Source organism: Arvicola amphibius, chromosome 1 (genome assembly GCF_903992535.2).
Source record: "Arvicola amphibius chromosome 1, mArvAmp1.2, whole genome shotgun sequence".
In the NCBI taxonomy this organism is placed as follows: Eukaryota; Metazoa; Chordata; class Mammalia; order Rodentia; family Cricetidae; genus Arvicola; species Arvicola amphibius.
Window position 1 is genome coordinate 112067596 of NC_052047.1, and position 23512 is coordinate 112091107.

The following is a 23512-nucleotide window of genomic DNA, read 5'->3' on the forward strand; positions in this document are numbered from 1 at the left end:
GTAAGTACTTAACTATCTTTACAAAGAATAAAAGACTCATCTCAGAAAAAAAGACCTTCATGCCTACTTTCTTTGCACAAAATAAATGATCAGGGGTAAAAGGTAACAAAGCCTTCCTTATTTTGGGTGTAAGGAGTGTCTTCCTTTAATGAATGTCAGGAACTTTAAAATCCATTGGTTCCAATACAATGATGTTTCAGAAACTTAAATATAAATGATATTCATTTTCCTGTTGCCTTAATGCACTGCTGTGAATATAGAATTAAATGATAAATGGAAAATGTATTTAAAAAGAAGCACAATAAATGTAAAATAGTATCCTATTCATCTATTTCTCTCTTTATATGGCCAAATCCTTGAAAAGATAGAGACTATATATCTGTCCCAAATATTTCTACTGAAGTTGCTAGAAAATTGTAATTATTGTTAGTATGAATGCTATAAATTTAAATTACAGCTCTATGAAATTGATTGACTAAATATAACTGCAATTTAAAGTCACATATCTGTGCTTCAAGTTAGACCCAGCTGCAGACTGACAATTACTGAACAACTGTATTTTAAAAACTGAGTTTTATTTATGCAAACACTGTCTAATTTTCAAAAAGAACCAAGAAGGTATTCAATCCCAGTTGCTCAAAATCTTTATGTACGTCTGAAACATTCTATAATTTTCTCAATTTACATTATAAACGTTAAGATTTGATTCGCAATACTTAGATTATTTATTATTTAATTTATAATGTCTATGAATTTGAGTAAACATTAAAATAACAGCTTTTGCTTTTTAATTATTAGTCATTGATAAGAACTATACCTCATCAAAGAGATCACAGGCTCTAAATGGAGGTCCTCTTTCTGAAACAAAACCTGCAAATGCCATTCCATTGAGCACTTTAGTGAGGAAATCATTCTCAACCAAACCACGCTGCCCCAAGAAAGCTGTCTGTAAAGGAAAAAAAATGTGAAATAATAATTTATCATTGGGAAATTGACAAATGGCTAAAATAAAAATAGAAAGACTGATGATTGCTTGAATGTTTTCAGGTGTAACTAAACATGGTCATGAAACATATTTCTCTCAAATGGTTTTTCTAGTACATGAAATGCTACATGCATTGGAAAGAATAAAAATTAATCTATCTAAAAGACAGGAGAAAAAATCAGGTATTAATATTCAACTTTAATAAGAGAAAAATCAATTTTAAGTTTATGTATTCTGAAGAAAAATATTATGCCAACTCCATGTGTCATATAACACAGAGACTTTAATCACATACAAAAAATTAATTGAATACACATGGCTAAGAGTGGTTCTTTGAAGTGAGTCCACTTGACAGACAACCTGGCACTGTGTCTTACTTTGTGGAAATGTATCACAGGCTCAGCATGGATTCGTATAAGCTGGAGGCATGACCTATATCCTTGGAACAGTTGTGCAAACAACCTAAGGAAAACTGCTCGTACTTCTTTATCCTGGAAATATAAAAAGAAACACACAGGTAATTTAATTAAAAAAATTAAGTAAAACAGAGAAGGAAGAAAGCTTGAGTGAGCAAGTGTGCTGTGCTTCCCATGCGTGTTTCTTCAAGCAGCAGGCACAGACCATGATAGTCTACCCATTCTTGGGTCAAATGGTTTGTTCTTTCTACTGAACCAAATGGATTCAAGAGCATACAGTTTTCTTCCACAGGAAAAAAAAAGTAGCACAGTTTCCTCTTTTACTATGTGAGAGAAAGGAATATATGCTAATACCTTTTACTTTTACACATGCAAAAAATTATAGTTAAGGTTATAAAAGGGAAAACACTATATTTTAAAGACTTACAAAATTTTTCCAACATTCATCCAAATTATAAAAATCTATTCTTATTCTAATGAAATATGATTTAAAAGTAAGTCTTGCTAATCCAGGTTTTAATAGAAACAGTTTTAAAACTGGTAAATAAGCTGGGCGGTGGTGGTGCACGCCTTTAATCCCAGCACTCGGGAGGCAGAGACAGGCAGATCTCTGTGAGTTCGAAGCCAGCCTGGTCTACAAGAGCTAGTAGTTCCAGGACAGGCTCCAAAGCCACAGAGAAACCCTGTCTCAAAAAACCAAAAAAAAAAAAAAAACTGGTAAATAAAGTTCCATATTTATTTAGTCAATACCTAATTTAATGGATGAAGAAACCAAGGTCAAGAATTCTTACATCATTTTTCAAAGGACCACAGCTCTTTAAAGTCTCCCACTGGTCACACATTCACCTCTAAGACATGAACTCGGAAAAATAAAAAAGGGGTATCATCTATCCTTCCATTCCTTTATGACTGCTAATCCAAGCGCCTTTTGGCACTTATGCATCAAATCTGATTCTCTCCTAAATCAGCATTCATTATTTCATTTTTCTAAGTGTCCCACCCTATTAGAGATGTAGTTCAGTGATATAGCACATGCATAGCAAGAGTAAGGCATTTGGTTTGCTACATAGCACTACAAGAACAGAAGAATCCAAATTCTTATATTGGGTAGTTTTCCAGGGTATAGCTGAGGCTCTGATTTTTTTTTTTCTGTCTTTACTCTTACTTCCTAAACAGAAAACTAAATCCCCTCTCCTGGCCAGTACACTGCATTGTAACACTTTTTTGAGAATAGAAGAATTCTAATTTCTATTTGGGGGTACTTCTAACTCAGCTACTTCAACAAACCTAAAAATAAAAGTACAGCACTCAAAAATATTAAATTTGAATATTAAATTTCTTACCAGCATTTTTGAATGGGATAAGGCTGTTCGTGGAGGTGGGAAAGCATGATCTGCTACTTCCAGATCAGGGTGCAAAATCTAAATTAAACAAAATTATAATATAAGATATCTAGGATTATTAAGACTTACTCTTTAGTTTCTTAGGGCATTGAGTGAACTATCTAATGAGTTAGAGTATATTCCCACCATGAGATAAAATTCACTTAATTGATACAGATGCATGTACTGCTGTGCATAGATCTCTAAGACAAAACATTAGGAAAGAAAACCTCCGAGGGGCTGGAGAGAAGGCTCAGCAGTTATGACCAAGGCACAACTCTCAGCAACCACATGATGGCTCATAACCGTCTGTATCTCTAGTTCCAGGGGCTTTGACACCTTCTTCTGATAGGTACTCATGTGGCATGAAGACAAAATACCCATACAAATGGAATAAGATGAACATCACAAAAAAAGATCAACTAGAAAATTCATAACATTATTTCACTATTTGAAAATAATAGATAGATAGATAGATAGATAGATAGATAGATAGATAGATAGATAGATAGATAGATAGATGCACACAGAGAAAAACATACACTGGACTATGCAAAGTTCTCAAAGAATATCTACCAAATTGTAAAATGAGTAACTGCTGGGAACTAAGCAGTTTGAGTAGTGCTATATATCTATGGGGCTACTTCTTAAAAGAGGTTTATTTTACATCTTGTAATATAAAAACTGAACAGATGAGATAGAATAGAGAACCCAGAACTAAAGCCACACAGCTACAAACACATGATTTTTGAGAGAACTGTCAAAAACATATATTATAGAAAAGGCAATCCTTTAACAAATGGTGCTGGAGAACGATACACACATGCTGTGGGATAATGCTCTTGTACTCTGTAAAGACTCGTCACTTGTAGTGGTTTAATAAAACACTGATTGGCCCAGCAGCCAGGCAGAAAGTATAGGCAGGGCAACTAGAGTAGGAGAATTCTGGGAAGAAGAAAGGCAGAGAGAGATGCAGTCACCAGCTAGATGGAGAGGAAACAAGATGAAAATATGCCTTACTGAGAAAAGGGACCAAAGCATGTTGCTAAATATAGACAAAATTATGGGTTCATTTATGTTATAAAAGCTAGTTAATAATAAGCCTGAGCTAACAAGCCAAATAGTTTATAATCACTATAAACCTCTTGAGATTGAACAGTTATGGGACCAGGTGGGACAGAAATGTCTGCCTACACACATATGTCAAGGAATGGTACTAGACCTCTCTCTCATCCTGTAAAAAAAAATTCAAAATGAATTAAAAACCTTAATGTAAGACCCGAAATTTTGAAATTTTTAGAACAAAACAGGAAAAATACTTCAAGATTTATTCACAGGCATAAAGTTCTTCTGAAAAAAAAAGGCTCCAATGGTTCATGAGAACCAAAAAATGGTACTACATGAAATGAAACTATGAGAAGAGGAGAGAGACAGCCTACAGAATTAGAGAAAATCTTTGCCAGCTACATACTGGACTAGGAAGTCATCTCTCGATGTATCAACAACTCAAATGTTAAATACCAATAAAACAAATCCTCTAATCAGTAAATGGGTCAATAAATTAAATAGTTTGCAAAATAAAAATTCAAATAGCTAGTAAATATTTGAAAAAAATGGATAATAGCCATAGCAATTAGAGAAATACAAATTAAAATCATACTGAGATTCCATCTCCCTCAAAGTCAAAATGACTGTCATCAAGACAACAGGTGACAGCAAATGCTAGCAAAGATGTAGGGAAGGCAGAATTTCAAACACCACTGAGAAGGGTGTAAACTTGTACAGCCTCTATGTAAATTAGTATGGGAATTTCAACAAAAAAGTGAAGTAACAAAACAAAAACCTACCATCTGACTTATCTATATCACTCTTGGAGTATTCACCTAAAAGAATCTAGATTAGCAAACCACTAAAAAATGCACAGCCATGTTTACTGCAGCACTAGTCAAAACAATCAAGATATGGAACCAGTCCAGATGCCTATCAATGAATGAATGAATAAAGAAAATGTGTTATGCAGTTTTACTGACTGAAATGTATGAAAGAATCATATTGAAAATCTAATCTGTATGCTAACAAAAGTTAATTTATAAATGTTTTTAAAAGGTGCTTGAGAAACAGCTTAGAGATTAAGACAACTGTTGTTCTTTCAGAGGATCTGGATTGGTTCCTGGTATAGATGGTGGCTTAAAATCACCTACAAAGTTCAGATACCTTTGGCCTCCTCAAGCACAGCATGCATATGGTATACACATATGCAAGGAAATAATTCATACCCATAAAGTAGAAATGAAAAAAATACTTTTTAAAGAACACTGAAAAAATAAAAATAGAAAACACAACAAACTAATTGAAATAGTCAGGGAAGGAAGACGTTCTTGAGCTTTGCATTTCAGAATGAGGGTAGACACTGATGAACCTATGAATAGTAACATGAGAAATACAAAGTGTAACTACCTAGAAAAGCTAAGGAAAAAGGGTATCATTTGAGTTATATTTTGGATTGTAGGAACATTTGTTTACAGTGTGAAGATGTGTCACTGTGATTGGTTTAATAAAGAGATGGATGGCCAATAGCTAGGTAGGAGAGAATAGGTAGGACTTCTAGGCAAAGAGAGGAACCTGGGATGAAGCTAGATGTGCAAGTGCTGCCAGCAAGACACTGAAGAAGTTGGACTTATGTTAGTTACAAAGGAGATGTAACAGAAACATATGGCAGAATGGAGATTAATAGAAATAGGTCAATTTGACTTATAAGAGCTAGTTGGGTCAAAGTCTACACTAAAGACAAGCTTTCAAATTAATAATAAGTCTCCATGTCGTTATTTGTGAGCTGGAGGCCAGAGGAAGGTCCAACTACATTTGGTGGCATATATATATGTATGTATGTATGTATGTATGTATGTATGTATGTATGTATGTATTTCCACATAATGCCTGGGAAAAGTTAAAAAAAATTCTGAACACAAAGTCAAACATGGCTTCCAGATGACCTTGGTCTCTCAAGCAGGCCCAGTGCTTACAGCATACAGAGGTGCAGCCTTTTTATATGGCCGTGCACATGAGCAGCTTGTGTGCTACTGGAGAGGGAGATTAGATAGAAATACCTCCCACAGCTTGGACATAGCAGCTTTCCAAAAGAGGGATTGTTAGATGGGGGTGGAGTGGGAGGTGGGGGTGGAGCTAGCCAACAGGACCCATGTGCACATCATGCGCACTAGCTGTGCAGCAGAAGGCCTAGTTGCCACCTAGCAGTTTAAGCTCTGGCTCACGTGATCATAGAATGTTGTAGGCATTTAGTAAAGCCAGATCCAGACTGAAAACAACCTCTAAACCGGTATAGAATGCTTAAAAATGTGCTTAGATGTTAAAGAAATAAAAGAAAATGGGTACATACAGTCATAGAAAATAAACAAATATATATTGTTTAAAAAAAATAATAATATCCGGCCAGGCAGTGGTGGTGCATGCATTTTTTAATCCCAGCACCAGGGAGGCAGAGGCAAGAGGATCTTGCTTAACCTATTATTCCTATATACTCCCCCTTTTTTCTTTTCAGACTAAGATCCCTGAACCTAATCTCCTTTGCTGGGTTTCCTCCCTGATCATGGCCAATAACAACTTGCAATTAATGCCCCCAAATTGATGACAAACATTCATAATGCACTGAACAACCAAAAACCATTCACCCCACCTCTTGGGAATGTGGGCATTGCATTCTCTAGATTGTTTCCTGTTGACTATGGATGATAGCTTCTTTAGAGGACCCTGAGAAAATTGGGATAATGATCAAGTCCTGGGAGAGGTAGCTGTATTTTTTGTTGTCCAGTCTTTGTGTAATGGAAAAGTAAGGGCATAGCTGAAGTCCTGGTGAGAGTAATCTGTGAGGATGAACCATCTCAGTTAGCAGCTTTGAAGTTGTTCTAGATGCTTATATTTTTGGTTGGTACAGAGGAGAAACAACTGAGCCATATGGCAGAACAGAGATTAATAGAAACAGGTTAATTTGAGTTATAAGAGCTAGTTGGGGAAAATCCTTAAGCTAAGGCCAATCTTTCATAATTAATAACAAGTCTCTGTGTTATTATTTGTGAGTTGGCTGTCCAAAGTAGAGCCAACTATAACTTTGAAGGTAAGCAAGTAGGGAGAGTGGGAAGGGGTGGGAGAGGGTCTAGGCAAGACTTGCAGAGGAAAAAAGAGGATCTGTCAGTATAGAACACATTTTGTTTTTGCACATCATTTTCAAGTAAGTGTGACGGCACAAATCTGTAATTGCAGATACATGAAATGCTGTTGTAGTAGGGTTGCAAGTAAAACACTGACCTTGGCAACTTAGAGAGATCCTGTCTCAAAATTAAAGAGGGCTGAGATGTAGCTCAGTATGGTGCCAAACATATGCAAGGCTCTAAATTCAATCCCTGACACCACAAAAACAAAGGTTGTTCACAGTATTATGAATAAACCAAAGACTCAATCCTTACAGTTAATACTAACCTGGTTGTGGTGGTGAACACCTGTAATCCTAGTACTAAGTCCTAGTAAGAGGACTGTGAGTCAGAGGCCTGCTTGTGGCACTCAGTGAAACCCTGTCTAAAAGTAAAAAGAACACTAAAATGTCAGCCCTAATTACAAATCACTCAGTCACTACTATACCATCTTAATGCTTTGGTGTTTTTAAAGTCATTCATGGTTCTTGCACAGTCCTAGTAATGTATTGTCAATGATTACAATTGTTTAGTAACCAAATAAACATTCTACATATGTTTTTCAAAGTTCTCCTATCAGATCATTAAATCTTATCTCTTTTGGGTCCTTGTTGGACAATATATACTGCTCTTACCTCTTATTCATGATATATTATACTGTATACTAGAGCATATAACCTACTATGCTTGAGAACTATAATAATAAATACAGTTTTACTACACATAAACTGTAAACATTTAACCACATTTGGTAGCAGAGGCATTACAGTTAAAACATACAAAATGTAGAAAAACTCCTACAAATGCAACTATCTTAAGAATTAAAAATCTTTCTTTGTTAATTATGGTACTTACTCACTGAATAATTATCTATGTAATTACTAAATAATTACATAGTAATTTAAATACTATAAGAATTATAGAAACACTTAATTTCTTAAGTGACTCACAAATTTTTTAGCTACTGCTATATCCATATGTAATCAATCCCATTACATAGTTAATATTTTTCTTTAAAATTATAAACCTTCTGAAATGTGGTGGTATCAGAGATGATGATCTTTGGAATTACAAATCTTATACATTATTTAAAACATGCATTTATAAGAAACCCAGTTATCCTTGCCATGCTTAAGTTTGAGAAAACCACTTATTTATCTTTCTATGCAATAAAATATCCTATAAAGTCTAGAGGATAGGTTTACTGAAGAGACGATCTGCTCCGTGGCATCAAGTTACAGAATGTAAACTGAGTCCTATATTAGTTTCTTTCCCATTTGTCACACCTTGTATTTCATTACAAATTATATTAGGAAACATCAGGATTTTCTAAATGTCTCCCTTTTATAGATAACCACTACAAAAAACTTAAGAACTAACATGAAGTCAAAAGTTTTCAGAGAATAAAATCTCCCCTGGTAATGGTAGATTTTTAAACTGATAATTAAGGAAGGAAAAACACAACAGCGCATTTCAACATACCAGACTAGAGTATTGAAAACAACACATTTTGACAGCCCAGACTAGAGTATTAACAACAGTACATTTCAACATACCAGACTAGAGTATTAACAACGGCACATTTTGACAGCCCAGACTAGAGTATTAACAACGGCACATTTCGACAGCCCAGACTAGATTATTAACAACAGTGCAATTCAACAGCCCAGACTAGAGTATTAACAATGGAACATTTTGACAGCCCAGACTAGAGTATTAACAACAGTGCCTTTCAACAGCCCAGACTAGAGAATCAAAAACAACGCATTTCAATAGCCCAGACTAGAGTATTAAAAACAATGCATTTCAACAGCCCAGACTAGAGTATTAACAACAGCACATTTCAACAGCCCAGACTAGAGTATTGAAAACAACACATGTCAACAGCCCAGATTAAAGTATTAAAAAGATTACAAAGACCTGTACTAATATCTTTAAAGGAAATGTAAAGTTTCTAAGGTTTATATATATATCCATATATATATGATAAATATATATGTTCAGATAAATGAGCACCTAAAGAACTGCAAGTAAAATATGTTTTAGGGCTGGGGAATGGCTTAGTTGGCAAAGGCTTTACTTGAAAGTACCAAGACCTGAGTTTGATCCCCAGAACCCTTTGTTTAATAAAAAACACAAATCAAGAGCCAGAGAGGAGGTTCAGAGGCTGAGAGCTCTGACTCCTCTTCCATAGGACCCATGTCCAGGACAGACATGGCAGCTCACAGCTGTCTATAACTCCAAGATCTATTTCTCACACAGATAGACATGCAGGCAAAACACCAATGCATATTAAAGCAAAACAAAAGCAAACAAAAACAAAACAAAAAACTCTGAGCATAATGGTTCACATCTGTAATTCCAGTTCTGAGGATTTGGTGACTATAGGATCGCTCAGGCTTGCCAGCCAGCCAACGCAGCCTACTTGGCAAGTTCTAGACTAAGAAGAGGCCCTATCTCAAACAATAAGGTGGCTGGCACCCGAGGAATGACAGCTAAGATTATCCTTTGGCCTCCATATGTATACACACATACAATAATGTTTTGTTTTTTAATCAACAAAAATAGCATAACAAAAATTATTAAATTTGTTTCAATGTGAAAACCCTAGGCCACAAGATTTTTAAAACCATGAATGCATGCAATGTCGGACCTTTACTGCTTCGATTAATCATATGTTAAAAACTAAAAAGATTGACAAAACACTGGTTTTGTAGTTAGCACATTCACAAAACAGATGATTTGCCAAGAATAAGTTTAGGGACTAGAAGTTAACAACTTCTAATAGGAAAAGTTTGAACGAATACAAAGTTATTTATTTGTTTATTAGTTTATTTATTTATTTACAAACCAGGGTTTCTCTGTGTAACCCTGGCAGTCCTGACCTGTCACTCTACAGACCAGGCTGGCTTCACGAACTCAGAGATCTGTCCACCTCTGCCTTCTGAGTGCTGTAATTAGAGGTGTGCACCACCATACTGAGCAGGAATAATAGATTTTTGAGGCAAAGTTTTATCTATTTCCACAGTATTTCATATACAGTATCTACTGTACAAATATACTGAATGAGAAGCAAATATAACTACCTACTAAATGAAGGATTCTCCTCTAAAGATTACGAAAGAATGTATTTTTTCAAACACAGGGCTCTTTAAGATAATACACTTGTACTAGGTTATGATGGTGCATACCTTTAATCCCAATACTCAGGAGGCAGAGGAAAGTGAGATCAAGATCAGCCTGGTCTACACAGCAAGTACCAGACCAACACAGTGACATGTCTCAACACAATACATGTGTGTACGTGTAAACATGCACACATACACATAATTACAGACAATGCTTTTTAATTCCAATTACTTAGTTTCAGGTTTAAGTCAAGAAAAATGATGACAAACAAAGAGGCATACCAAAGAAAGTGCTGCTTGAGTCTGGTGAAGAAGTGGTTCCGGAAGAGAGGAGAGGTGAATGCATTCAGGAATTTTAATAGTGCCTCCATCCAAATCTGCTATGATTACATCTAACTGAAAGAGATTTTAAAAAGTAACCATAATTGATAAAAAATATTTGTTGTTAAACAAATTAATTAGCTGTGGTAACTCAAACTGAGAACAATCAATTGAGGAAGAGGTTCTTGGCTATCACAGTAAGAGTTAAAGGTTTAGAACTTCATTACATTTCCCAGCTTCCTATGAAATTAGGCATTGTACACGAGTACACTTCTGTCACTGAAAGATGAAAAAATGATATGTGCACTTCAAAAAAGGAGTATTGTAGGGCTCTTTAATGTTCTCTTTCTTCTTTCCATAGGGAAAAACTATGAATTGGCAGCAGTCAAGCAGTACTCACGCAGACAGTGAGACTACCTGAGGGGACTGTAACAGAGAAGCAAAGGAAGGGAGAAGGACCGGATGGTAAGTGATGCCATGGAGCACACTGTTTACTCAGGCACACTGGAGAGTTTCTATGAAGTGCTATGGTTAATACAATGCCATGTTAACTGAGCTATTGAATTTGGAGTCTGTAAGAATCAATAAACAAAGCAGTATGTACCAAACAATTACTGTTTAGATGCAAACCTAGCCTGAAGTAGTAATGCACACCTGTAATTCCAGCACTTGGCTATCTCCAGCTATGTAATGATTTCAGTGATCAGCCCATGACACATTAGACCCTATCTCAAAACCAAGAGTAAAATAGACAGAAACAACATCTAAAATATCATATTTCAAAATAACTTATGTATATATAAAATATTTTTATGATGTGACTGCAATTCATTCTATTTCATTAATTAAACTGTTAAATCTACAACTGGCAAGATCTGGTTTACCCTATCTCTTTATTTAGTAGTACTAAAATTATTTCCAAATTGTATTGGGCCTAATTTTTAATAAACATGTTTAGTAGTTTACACATCTTTTTATGATGATCCTGAAGTTAATCAGAGCTAGCTATGGAATGCCATGTTAGGAGGAGTCTTTTCTACTCTCTCAATAGTGTCAATGTATCTCTGATGTGGTTCAGGCTGCAGTTGCTATGTGAGGAATATCAAAGCCTCTTTCTTTGCTGGCACTGACAACAGAAATAGCGTTACAAAGTCTTGTGGGTTAAGATGTCATACAACCAAATCCTTTCGGTAAAGAAATTTTCTTATGCTCCCTGAAAAGTGCCACATAATCTGCTCCCTCCACCTCAGTTCTAGTGCTTCAGAGCACACTCCTCATCTCACATTAAAAATCCCAGGCCATTAGTAGGCAGTTCTTACATCTGCAAACACGCTCAACAGAAATTTGTTTCTCAATCCATTATATCTATGGATGCTATTTTAATGTTTTATCGCTACAACCACCCACTACCTTCTCCTTCCTCCCTATGATGGTCCTTAAATATTGATCTTTAACTATTAAATAGTACCAAGTTATCACTTGAGACAATTTCATCAAAGAACTGCAGTTTCTAAAATTTGATTCTGATGTCCTCTGATGCACATTGTTACAGTCCTACTAAGAGCATGATATCCAAAAGCAAACACACTATTCTTGAACTAGCTTTAGCTTCACTTTAGTCACATGGATTAGGAATTTGGTGGGGGCTCATGCTGAATTTGAGTTTCACTAAATTTAAATTTTCTTCAAACTATTTTATTCTTGCTAGTTTTCAGGCATTCTACATTGGTAGATCTCATTTTAAAACACTAATAAATTAAGCATTTGTAAGGAAATTATGAATAAGAATAGATTATTAATCCTTATCATCTGCAGCAGTGGTTCTTAACCTGTATGCTGTGATCCCTTTGCAGGTTGAACAACTATTTCACAGGGGTTGTTTAAGACCATCAGAAAACAGAGATATTTATATTACGATTTATAACAGTAACAAAATACAGTTATAAAGTGACAATGAAAATGATTTTATGTTCAGGGGTCACCATAACATGAAAAATCATTATTAAAGGGTCACAGCATTAGGAAGGTTGAGAACCACTGATCTACAGGAATACAAAATTCCTCATATGAGAAGTATGGTAAGATAAAAATGATCTGCTACACAAGGGCTAAAGCGAGGCACAGTGACACATACCACCACTTACTCAGAAGGCTGACACAGATAGAGGCTAGCCTAGGCCATTCAGCAAGACCCTGTCTTTATAACTGACTGGTTAATTACTTGATAAATGTTTGTCAGAGAGATGCGGGGGTCACACACATGGCATGGTACACGTGTGCAGGTCAGAAAACAACTCCCAGGAGTTAATTCTTCCCTTCCTCTTTGTTTGAGGCAGGGTTTCTCTTATTTTTGCTGCACTGCTCATACCAGGCTAGCGAACCTACAGCCTTCCAGGTGTCTCTCCTAGCTCTGCTAGGAGTGCTGAAATCCCAAACACCACTTCTATGAACCTAGGTCAAGTATTTTTACCCTGAGCCATCCCACTGTCAAAGTTGTCTTATTCATAAATAAATATATGAATGAATTAATAAATTCTTTAGAACATACTTGCAAAATTAAATATATTAGATTTCTTGATGTTTTCCTTCTACTCTGTCTTTTCTATGGGAAATGCACCATTATCTGAAAGCAATAAATGATGTGAAACCTTCTAAAACTCAAATACGAAAACCTCAAGCAAGATGTGTACATTTACAGCTGGATACTTACAAGCTCATGAACATCAGTCTTAAAGATGGAGTGTACACCAATTATGAAAGGAGTTGGAGAACTCAAAACTTCTAGGAGCTGAGCCGGAAGAATGGGAATGTAAGGGTAACTGAAAAGAATAAAAATATTTTATTTATGCTATTTTCCCACAATGTGAACCAATTTCCCTTTATTTTTATGCAGTCTGAACTATAAAAATATATTTGTTAATTATTTGAGAATTTCATACCATATATTTTGATCATATTCACTGACTCCTCTCCAACTCATCCCCAGATAAACCCCTACCAACCCATGCCACTCCTGGCTTCATGTCTTTTAAAATTTTTATTAATTATTATTTAAATAAATAAAATTAATTACTATATTTATTTAATATAAGTTCATTAAAATAAATAATATAATTGTTTCAACTTAATACAATGTACTTCTATCATAGTCACCACCATTCCCCTCAGATTCACCCTACCTCCTTACTTGCCAACTCTGTTCTTTTGTTTTTTTTACAGTCTGAATTTAAATTTATTCATATTTAGATCAAGTGGGCCAGGTGTGGTGGTGCCAGCCTTTAAGCCTAGTATTTGGGAGGCAAAGGTAGGTGGATCTCTAAGAATTCATGGCTGGATTGGTCTATATGCTAAGTTCTAAGCCAACCAGGCTAGGTCTGCATATGAATTCACAGCAGTTGTGAAAGCACATACAGAGCCTGTGCAAGTCCAAGCCAGACCCAATTCAGCATGGAGATGGGAACCAGGCATTAAATCCTACCTCTAGCTATAGAGCTATTAGTAATTGTTAGCTGCTAGGAAAGGGAGGAACGGTTTTCTCTGTAACTGTAAGTCCACCATCCTCCAGCGGAAGACCACACATCCAAGATCATTTGGGCAGCACAAAATGACCTTGAAAGTTTTATTTATTCATCGCTGTTTAAGGACACAAAATTGGGTGGGTAAGTAAGGAGAGTGGATCTGGGAAGTGGTAGGGATGTGGATATGATCAAAACATGGATGAAACTCTCCAGGAACTAATGTATCTTTCTTAAAGCACTGAAGAACTAAAGAGAAATCAACTTTATTACATGGAAAAATTTTCAAAATCTCAATGTTTAAGATAAGATCACAGATAATAAAACACAAAGTAAATGGAAGTCAGGTAGGTGTCTTCCTTTTTCCTCCCCAAATGCATGCTGTTCCAAAGCACTTTTCCTTATGCAGGCCCTGATATCAGAGGGGAGCACTGGCAGAACCTGCACTCTCAAGGCAACATAATGACTTGTCTAAATTACACTGTGCTTGATGTTCACATTCAATAACCACATAGATTAAAATTTTTTATGAAAATTCCAGAGGTGATCTAAAATTTTATCTAATGTTCGCGAACTTTTAAAATTCTGGGACAATATGATTAGTAAATTAGATCAGAGTAAAATATTCTACCTGTAACATGACCTATCATTATGGTTTACATTTTTAAAAACTGTTTTAAAATTTTTATTATATTTAATATGACTCTTGAAAATTAGTGGGAAATTTATAATGAAGTTCTGTCTAATCTAGGTTTGACAATTACCAATGTATAGCCACAATGTATAGCCACATCAGTATGTATGTTCAATACTCTATGTTACACTGAAGTAACTACTTTGCATCATTTATATACAAATAATTTATAAAGTATCTAAAACAGATAAGGACTCTTCATTAACAGAATTCCAATAGCTTCTAAAAATTAATACATTAGTTTCAAATAGCACTAACAAAAGAATTTTATCAGAATTGAAAGATAATTAAACATTGATGACAATATTATTCAAAGTAAGTTAAATATTTTCACTAAATTAATCATCACTCAGTCATGTACATCTTGGAAAAGTCCCAAATTTGAGACCAGATTTTATTAGAATCATAATTCTATAAGTTCAATAAGTTCATATAACAAACCTCTGTGGTTCAAACTAATTGGGTCCTGATGCCCCCTCCCACCCGCCAATGGCTTCTCTGGCCTTGACCTCACAGACATCCGCCTGACTCTGCCTCTTGAGTGCTAGGATTAAAGGCATGTGCCACTACCACCCAGCTTGGCCATGACATTTTAACTTATCAACAAGTAATGCATAATGTAGGAATAAATATAACTACCAAGTAAAAATCTTCACCTGTATTTAAGAGGAAACATTAAAGACTCCAGGGCTCGACAGGCATCACTAAGTCTCTGGAAACTTGCTGAATGGAAGAGAACCTTATTTTCTGTAAGGACTGCACAAAAGAGGTTGAGGACATTTTGAATTCCTGAAAACACAAGAACAAAGGCTTACTTAACACAAAAAAACTGTATTGTATTGTTACCAATCACAGACTGTTTATGATAAAGAAACAAAAGTAATATTCAGGGATCTCCCAAGGAAAATACTTGATTGACTTAACCTATACAACATATAGACACCTCTCTTCCTGGATGTCTACTCTTTACACTACTGTGATAACCACTGAGCATATGGCCTGTAGGGAAATTTACTACTGTCTTCTTCATCTCATCTCCAAACTCTGTATCTAAGTTTCCATTAAAGATGTTGGCATTGGTTTTTGTTCTCCTTTAGAGACTATTTGTCTGATGTTAAAACAGGCAGGTGTTTTAAGATGATATTTCAGTCACCAATAATCACATATCAACAGTGGTATGATAAGGTCATAATAGAGGTGACAAATTCCTAGTAGGACAATGTGGCTGTCCTAAGTATCACTGTTTGATGCATTACATATTTGTGATAATGTAGGCATAATAAAACCATCATTAGTCATATGAAAGTATAGCACATATAATTAGGTACCATGAATAATGTGATCAATGACAATATAATTGGCTTATGTATTTACTATACCACCATTTTGTCTGTTTTCTGTATTCCTTCTACTTACAAAGAAAACTATATTGTATTATGCTAGCAGCAGTCTCACATATTTTGTATTTATAAAATATTTTGTATATTACACTGATTCTTAATTGCATCATTTTCTCTTGTGCTTGATTTAATCTCATGTCATTTTGCACACGTGGCCCTCAGTTTAATAAGCTATGCTGTCTGTTTTCACTGTATAGCCTAGATATGTAGTGGGCTATACTATCTAAGATATGGAATTGGAAGGATATATGTTTGAGGATGTCTACCCAAGAACTTCTTGCTATTCTTTGACATATAACTTTTTGAGGTGAGCAGCTAATCTGCTATTCACTCCTGCTGACTTACCATAGGACCATAAAATGGAGTCAGCCAAACATGGAGTGAATCTCTTAAAATAAATCTTTCTTTGGGGCTGGAGAGATGGCTCAAAGGTGAAGAGCACTGACTGCTCTTCTAGAGGTCCTGAGTTCAATTCCCAGCAACCACATGGTGGCTCAAAACCTTCTATAATGAGATCTGGTGCCCTCTTCTGACCTGCAGGCATGTGTAGGCAGAACACTGTATACATAATAAGTAAGTAAATAAACAAATAAATATTTTAAAAATTAAAGTTTTCTTTTCTAAGTTGTTGTGGCTGAAGGTATTTTGTCACACTAACCAAATGCTGACTTACACACATGGTTTTCTATCTTTTTCCTTAAGAGTCTGTTGTTGTGGAATATTAATTTAAGATGTGTTACATTTATTTATGCTACAGAATATTTGTTTAATGATGCAAAGATGTATGGTATTCTTTTATGTTGTATTTATTTAACTCTGTAAAGCTGTGTTACTTGGCCTACCTAAAACACCTGATTGGTCTAATAAAGAGCTGAATGGCCAATAGCTAGGAATTGTCATTTCCATCACACTCCGGGTCCCATGGCCATCAGCATTCAGACAAAATGCTTAGTCACCCTAGGTGCTAGCATCCCATGGTCACACATGTGCCATCAGCATTTAGGCAAATTGCCTAGTCACTCTAGGGCCTTATGTCTTATGTAATCTATGTGCATGTACCACATGACATTGTAATCTCTAGGCATCTGCAGCATAGCTATGTAAGCCCCTATGCACATGTGCTGAATTACCTTTAAAAAGCAGACATGTCAGCCCACATTCTCTTTCACCACGTTTCTTTCAGACAGGCCCGTGCACCCCATTCTTTCCTTTCTATTAATAAAAACTCTTAAAGTGGGCTTCGTTTTGTATCTTGTGGTCTATTCTCGTGTATGGTGCTAAGGTTCAACTGGCTCTCCTGCACCCCCCTCCCTTGGGCCAGGATCCTGGACCAGGTTCATCTACAACTAACCATATTCCATCTGCCAGGCCACTGTATCACTTCTTACAACACTGGCTACGTCAGTTGCTGAGTTTGTCCCCTTGTGGTAGGCATAAGTGTCTCCCTGAACATAGGTATGGCCAGTGAGCATCTGGTACAGTTCTGATGTTCTTGGAAACTAGGGTACATACACCCAGCCACTGTCTTCAAGGCTATATCTGGCCCCCTTTGCCAACAATCACCTCTGGCAATTCCCTACAGTTGAGGACTGAGGCGCTGTTTCTCGTTTCAGACGTTGTCCCTCGTTTTTTGTTGCTTGGACTTTCATACCTCAGGGTTCAGTCCCAGCCCCTGCTCCCTGTCTGACAGGACTTGGAGCAGTATATGGCATTTCACTTGATCCTTGCTTAATCTCTGTGATGCCAGAGTTTAATAAAGCCATAGGATCTCACTTATTTTTCTCTGACTTAGTCATGGAAAATAAGCCTCCCAACAATATAAGCCTGGTATCTCCTCTGGGGTGTCTTTTAGAAACCTGCAAACCTCTAAGCTTAATGCCCTACTTGAAGACTCCTAAGCTTATCCATATTTGCACTAAGAAATGGCCCAAGTACCGCTTAGATAACAACCTGAAGTGGCTGCCCAACAATTCGCTTGATCCTGACATTTTAAGGAAACTTTCTAATTTCTGTCAGTGAACAGGCAAATGGAAAGGGTTTCCCTATATATTCTACTTCTAGGCCTCTGTCCTGGCCTCCCATTCACCCACTCATGTGTTTCTGGCTACACCATCTAAACCAGAGGAATACCTCACTACTACTCCGGACCCTGCTAATGAACCCCCCCACCTTTCCAACCCTAGGAGACAACTGCTCCTTCGGGTTCTCCATCCCCTCCCTCATCTCCTACAATGGTTCCTTTAACCCCTCTGGCTCCTTTCTCCTCTCTGGTACCAGGCCACTCCAACTGCTCAACTATAGCACCCACTATCACTCCTCCTGTCAGGCGATCTCATGCCACTAGGGGACCCCACCCTGACCAAACCAATTTGGCTGCAGTTCTCACTTTGTGAGAAGTAGCCGGAGTGGATGGACTGGCTAAGGTCCCTTTCTCATTATCAGAACTCTCAGATAGAAGAGAAACTGGGTTCTTATACAACTAAAACTCTACCTCTTTCATAAAACAATTCCAATACATTACCCAATCTTATAGTCTCACCTTTCATAATGTGTGTGTGTGTGTGGGTGTATGATTCTAACAACCTACTTCCTGAGGAGCACAGGCAAGTTTGGGAGCAGGTGAGAATACACACAGATGAAATTCACCAGAGGAATGTAGTCCATCTCTCTGGGGTGGTTCCCAATGAAAACCCATGCTGACTTCTTACGATCCTGGACCCCCATTTTCTCTCCTTGCTCATGCCTTATATGAGGCAGCTCTTGGCTCTTTGCATGAGTCTTTCCTTCATCCCATTACTGAGCCCTTCCAGAGGCTCCAATAGGCTCTTCATCTCCCAGACCTAACTCATCCCTTTCCCTCGATGCAGCAGAAAAAGAGGTATATGCCCTTCAGGTCCTAGGTCATCAGCTGACCTTCCTTTGTACCTGTAGAATACCTGTCAAGGAAACTAGATCTTACCACTCAGGGCTGGGCACCCTGCATATGTGCTTTTGCAGTTGCTGAGCTCCTTATTCATGACTCAAAGAAACTAACCCTTAGGTCACCAACCACTATCTTCTCCCACCATAACCTGTCCCATCTTTTAACTTAAAAAGTTATAAACTCTACCTCCTTCCTTTTCAAGTGGCACTAGTAGAAGATACTATACTTACTTTTCAATCTTGCCTACTCCTCAACATCCCAAATCTTCTCCCTCAACCTAAAGCTGACTATTCCCCATCTCATTCCTGCAATGAAACCTTAGAGGAGCTACTGCCCCATCCTTCACACATACAGGAGGGCACATAGCCTCAGGCCACCTATACCTGGTACACAGATGGCAGCTCCTTTTTACATGAGAGGACCCATAAAGTGGGTTATGCCGTTGTGTCAGGTACTGAGGTAGTTGAAGCATGGGCACTCCCTGCCTACACTACTAACCAGCAGCCTGAACTAATAGCTCTTACCTTGCTTTCAAATCAGCACAAGAGCATTCCTAAATGCTTACACAGACTCCAAATATTCCTTTCCTCCTGTCCCACGCTATCATCTGGAAAGACTATGGGCTTCGTACAACAAAAGGAGGATCCATAACTAACTCAGGTCACATTATTAACTTGTTAAAGGCCTTCTATCTCCCCAAAGGTAAAGGAATTAATCACTGCTGTTCTCTTCAGACCGACAGCTCCATTATCTCTAAGGGAAATAACCAAGCTGACTAAGAAGCTTGGACAGTACCCCTCCAAGGTCCAGACTCACCCATGCACTGTAGGGAATCCGTACACTACAACTCCCACCCTCACAGTCATCCCCTGATACACCAGCTCTTTCACCCCACTAGTCAGGCTCTGTCTCATTTTGTGAAGGCTTACCTCCAGCCCAACCCCTCAGGACTTACAGTTCTTAAAAACTATCACTGCCTCTTGCAAAATCTGTCACAAGTCAGATTCCAGTTCAAAATATTGTAGTTTTACTTTTCCTATCAACTAGGCCAGGAACTCCCTTCTAGGGACTGACTGGCAACTTGATTTTACTTACATGCCCACGGTCAGGCAAGGTAAATATCTGCTGGTCTTAGTGGATAAGCTCTCAGGGTGGGTAGAAGCATTTGCATCCTCTAACAAGAGGGCCCAGACAGTCTTCTGACTACCTTCTCTGGGAGATTATTCCCCGATTTGGGATTCATGCCTTTCTCTAGTCTGTAACAGGCCTCAATTCACATTCCAGATTTCCCAAACCTTATCTAAAGTTCTCAGCATCCTCTGGCATTTTCATATCCAATACTACTCCCAGTCCTCAGGAAAGACAGAATGAACTAACCGCTCCTTAAAAAACATTCATGTTAAAATGTCACAGGAACTTCACTGTGACTGGGTAAAACTCTTGCCTCTGGCTGTTTTCAGAGTCTGGGCTCTCCTCAAAGGAACCCTTTCCATCTCGCCCTCTGAACTCATGTATGGGCAGCTGGTTCTGACCCCCAGTCTCTCACCTGAACCCTTACTTCTCACTGATCACCTACTCATGCCATTACTGGATCACCTCCAGTCCCTCCTATGGAACTTTACTGACCAACTGTCTACCTTGACCATGTGCCATCCCCTGTCCATGCCCAATCAACATCAGGGATTAGGTCCTTCTCTCTACTCCAGATCAATATCTCTCACTCCTTTCCCCTAAATGGAAGGGCCCCTTTAAGGTAATTCTTGTAACCCCTTGTAACAGCTGCTAAGCCTTCCTCATTGGATTCACCTATCTCACCACAAATGTATTAGTTTCTGATACCAGAAATCGTACTTTTAGGTTTCTATTTTCTAGTTTTTCCTCCTACATCCTCTGGCTCTTAGTTGTCTTTTATCTTCAAAGACACTTGATAATCTCATACTCTATTATTCTGACATCAATCTTTCGTCTCTTCTCCTTCATTTTGTAAGGGCCCTTGTTACTGCACTAAACTACCTAAGACGGCAGTTCCTGAAGAAGTAAGTGGCCTTGAGCAGGATTTTGACGGATGAACATTAGCAGGGCAAAAAGACTTTTTCAAAAGACTACAGGGAAGAACTTGCCAGTTCCTAAACTTTGTTTTCTCTCACAACAATGACAAGAACGATGCATTTACACATAAGATTCATAAGAAGATAAGCTTCATATGGTATCCCAGTATGAAGCAGGTCTGTATTCAGTCATGAGAACTAGACTGGTAAAACACTACCACCTAGTTTACCTTCTCAAGGGGAGATCATTCAGACATGATCTGCATGTCACAGTTGAACAATTAGTAAGGGACAATATTATGATAATCTAAAGGGTAATTTTCTTTACCCAAAAAGGTGTACTAAAAACCAGCATACTCGCTAGTGCCAGGTTTCTTCCTAGCCCCATAATGGCTCCCGCAGTGAAGATTTCTCTTTCCTTACTTTCCCTGTTCTTCCCCCATCTTGGCCATCGTATTCCTCAAGGATGACCCCAGTTAAGACTCTAAGCAATAGCGGAGCGGGCAGGTACCTGAATTGGGCTTCCCCTGTAATCAGATTGATGACTACCTTAATTGTCATCATAGAACCTCATCTAGCAACTGATAAAGGCAGATGCAGAGATACACAGCTATACATTGGGCTGAGCTCCAAGAGTCCAGTTGAAGAGAAGGAGAAGCGATAATATGAGCAAAGGGATCAAGACAATGATGGGGATACCTGACCTGAACTAATGGGAGTTCACTGACTGCGGACTGACAGCAAGGGAACCTGCATAGAACCAAACTAGGCACTCTGAATGTGTGTGACAGCTGTGTGGCTGGGGCAGTCTGTAGGGCCACTGACAGTGGGACCAGGACTTTAAACTGTTTTTTTGAAGCCCATTCTCTTTGGAGGGATACCTTGCTCAGCCTAGATATAGGGGAGAGAGCATTCATCATGCCTCAAAATGATATGTCAGACTTTGTTGACTCTCCATGGGAAGCCTTACCTTCTCGGGAAAGTGGAAGGGAGAGGAGAATGTGAGAAACGTGGGCAGGGTGGGAGGAGGGGAGGGAGTGGGAACAGGGATTGATATGTAAAACGAGAAAAGAATTTTTTAAGTAAAAAAACGTTGTCAACTATAAAAAAGCAACCTACTCACTCTCAGTTCAATATTAATAGTATTAAGTGTTGTAAATTTTATATAATTAGTAATCTCAAATTGTAAGGTGTTACATTGATTTCTATTCCCAAATAACAAGATTTGTTGCTGTGTTCATAGCTAGTTACTTAGAAAATAACTGTTTTAAGCTATGACCAGATGCCTACTTAATCCTGAATACTTTCCTAGCTGCTGCTATTTCCATCTAATGCTGCACAGTAAAGGAGACAGAAATGAAAACACTCTGTGACACTTTCCACTGAATAGTAAATATATATGTCAACAAACGCTATGTCTCAGCTTTCAAAAAAGAAAACTGAGGAACAGAAGAATATACTTTTGTAGTGATATTTTGTTTGTTTTAACAATTAAGCTTGCCTGAAGATCAGAGTGCAGAGCTAAGCCACTAGAGCCCAAGGGAGTGGTGGCACAAACCTTTAATCCAAAGACTTGGGAGAGAGAGGCAGATGGGTCTCTGTGAGTTCAAGGCCACCCTGGGCTACCTGTGATTGAATCATTTGTAAAAGAGAAACAGAGTTTACACAGCACTAGGGAGGTGGAGACAGGAGCTCACTGCAGTCTGAGAACAGGATTGTCCTTTTTGTCTGAGGGTTTGGCAGAGATAAAAGGTCTCTCTAGTGGCTGGCCGCACTGCTTCTCTGATCTCTCTGCTTCACCCCCTAATATCTTAGTCTGGGTTTTTATTATTAATACCTTTTAGAATTCGTGCTACATACTTTTTAAAAAATGTAGCTTATCATGTGTATACATAAGCTCATAAATGTATGTGGGAGTGTACACATACATGCTACATGCCATGTTACACATGTGGAGGCCAGAGGACTATTCTGTGAAACTGGTTCTCTCCTTCTACCTTTATGTGGTTTTGGAGACAGAAATCAGGTAAGCAAGCATGCATAAGAGCATATTCACCTGCTCACCTACTCACAACCCCAGAAGGCCATACTCTGAAGACAAGATGTATTCTGGAAAGCCTTATTTTCCTTTCTGATCAGTTTATTGCAGGGAAAAGTTTAATAGTAGTTAAGGTTTAGTATAGTCATGAAGATTTATCATTTAATTGATGAATATCTATTAATTGCCTACTTTCTCTGCATATTAGATTATTACAGTGACTTATTAGACTTCTGAGATAGGACAGAAAATGCTAAATTCTTGGGGATTGAGATAAAGATAAAGTAGACTTTTAGAAGTTCACTGTTCAGTGAGGATGTCAAATTGACAGTTAACACACACACAAAAAAATACAGATACATATAATACGTAAGACAGCATAGAAAAGAGGGCAATTAATCCTCCTGCCACTTGAAAGCTGTGTGCTCACATGTTGAGGAGGCATGCTTTATACAAC

At 37.6% G+C, this 23512-nt stretch overlaps 1 protein-coding gene across 1 annotated transcript in view; it reads right to left on the reverse strand.

Annotated features, from left to right (window-relative positions):
- Sbf2 (SET binding factor 2) overlaps nucleotides 1-23512 on the reverse strand; it is a 396726-nt gene that overhangs the window by 183227 nt on the left and 189987 nt on the right. Inside the window, exons 7-12 of the mRNA XM_038328033.1 lie at nucleotides 15303-15435; nucleotides 13148-13256; nucleotides 10399-10512; nucleotides 2745-2822; nucleotides 1363-1476; nucleotides 818-946 (exon numbers count right to left, since the gene is read on the reverse strand). Of these exons, the coding sequence (XP_038183961.1) occupies nucleotides 818-946; nucleotides 1363-1476; nucleotides 2745-2822; nucleotides 10399-10512; nucleotides 13148-13256; nucleotides 15303-15435 (677 nt within the window). The remainder of the gene's footprint in view (nucleotides 1-817; nucleotides 947-1362; nucleotides 1477-2744; nucleotides 2823-10398; nucleotides 10513-13147; nucleotides 13257-15302; nucleotides 15436-23512) is intronic.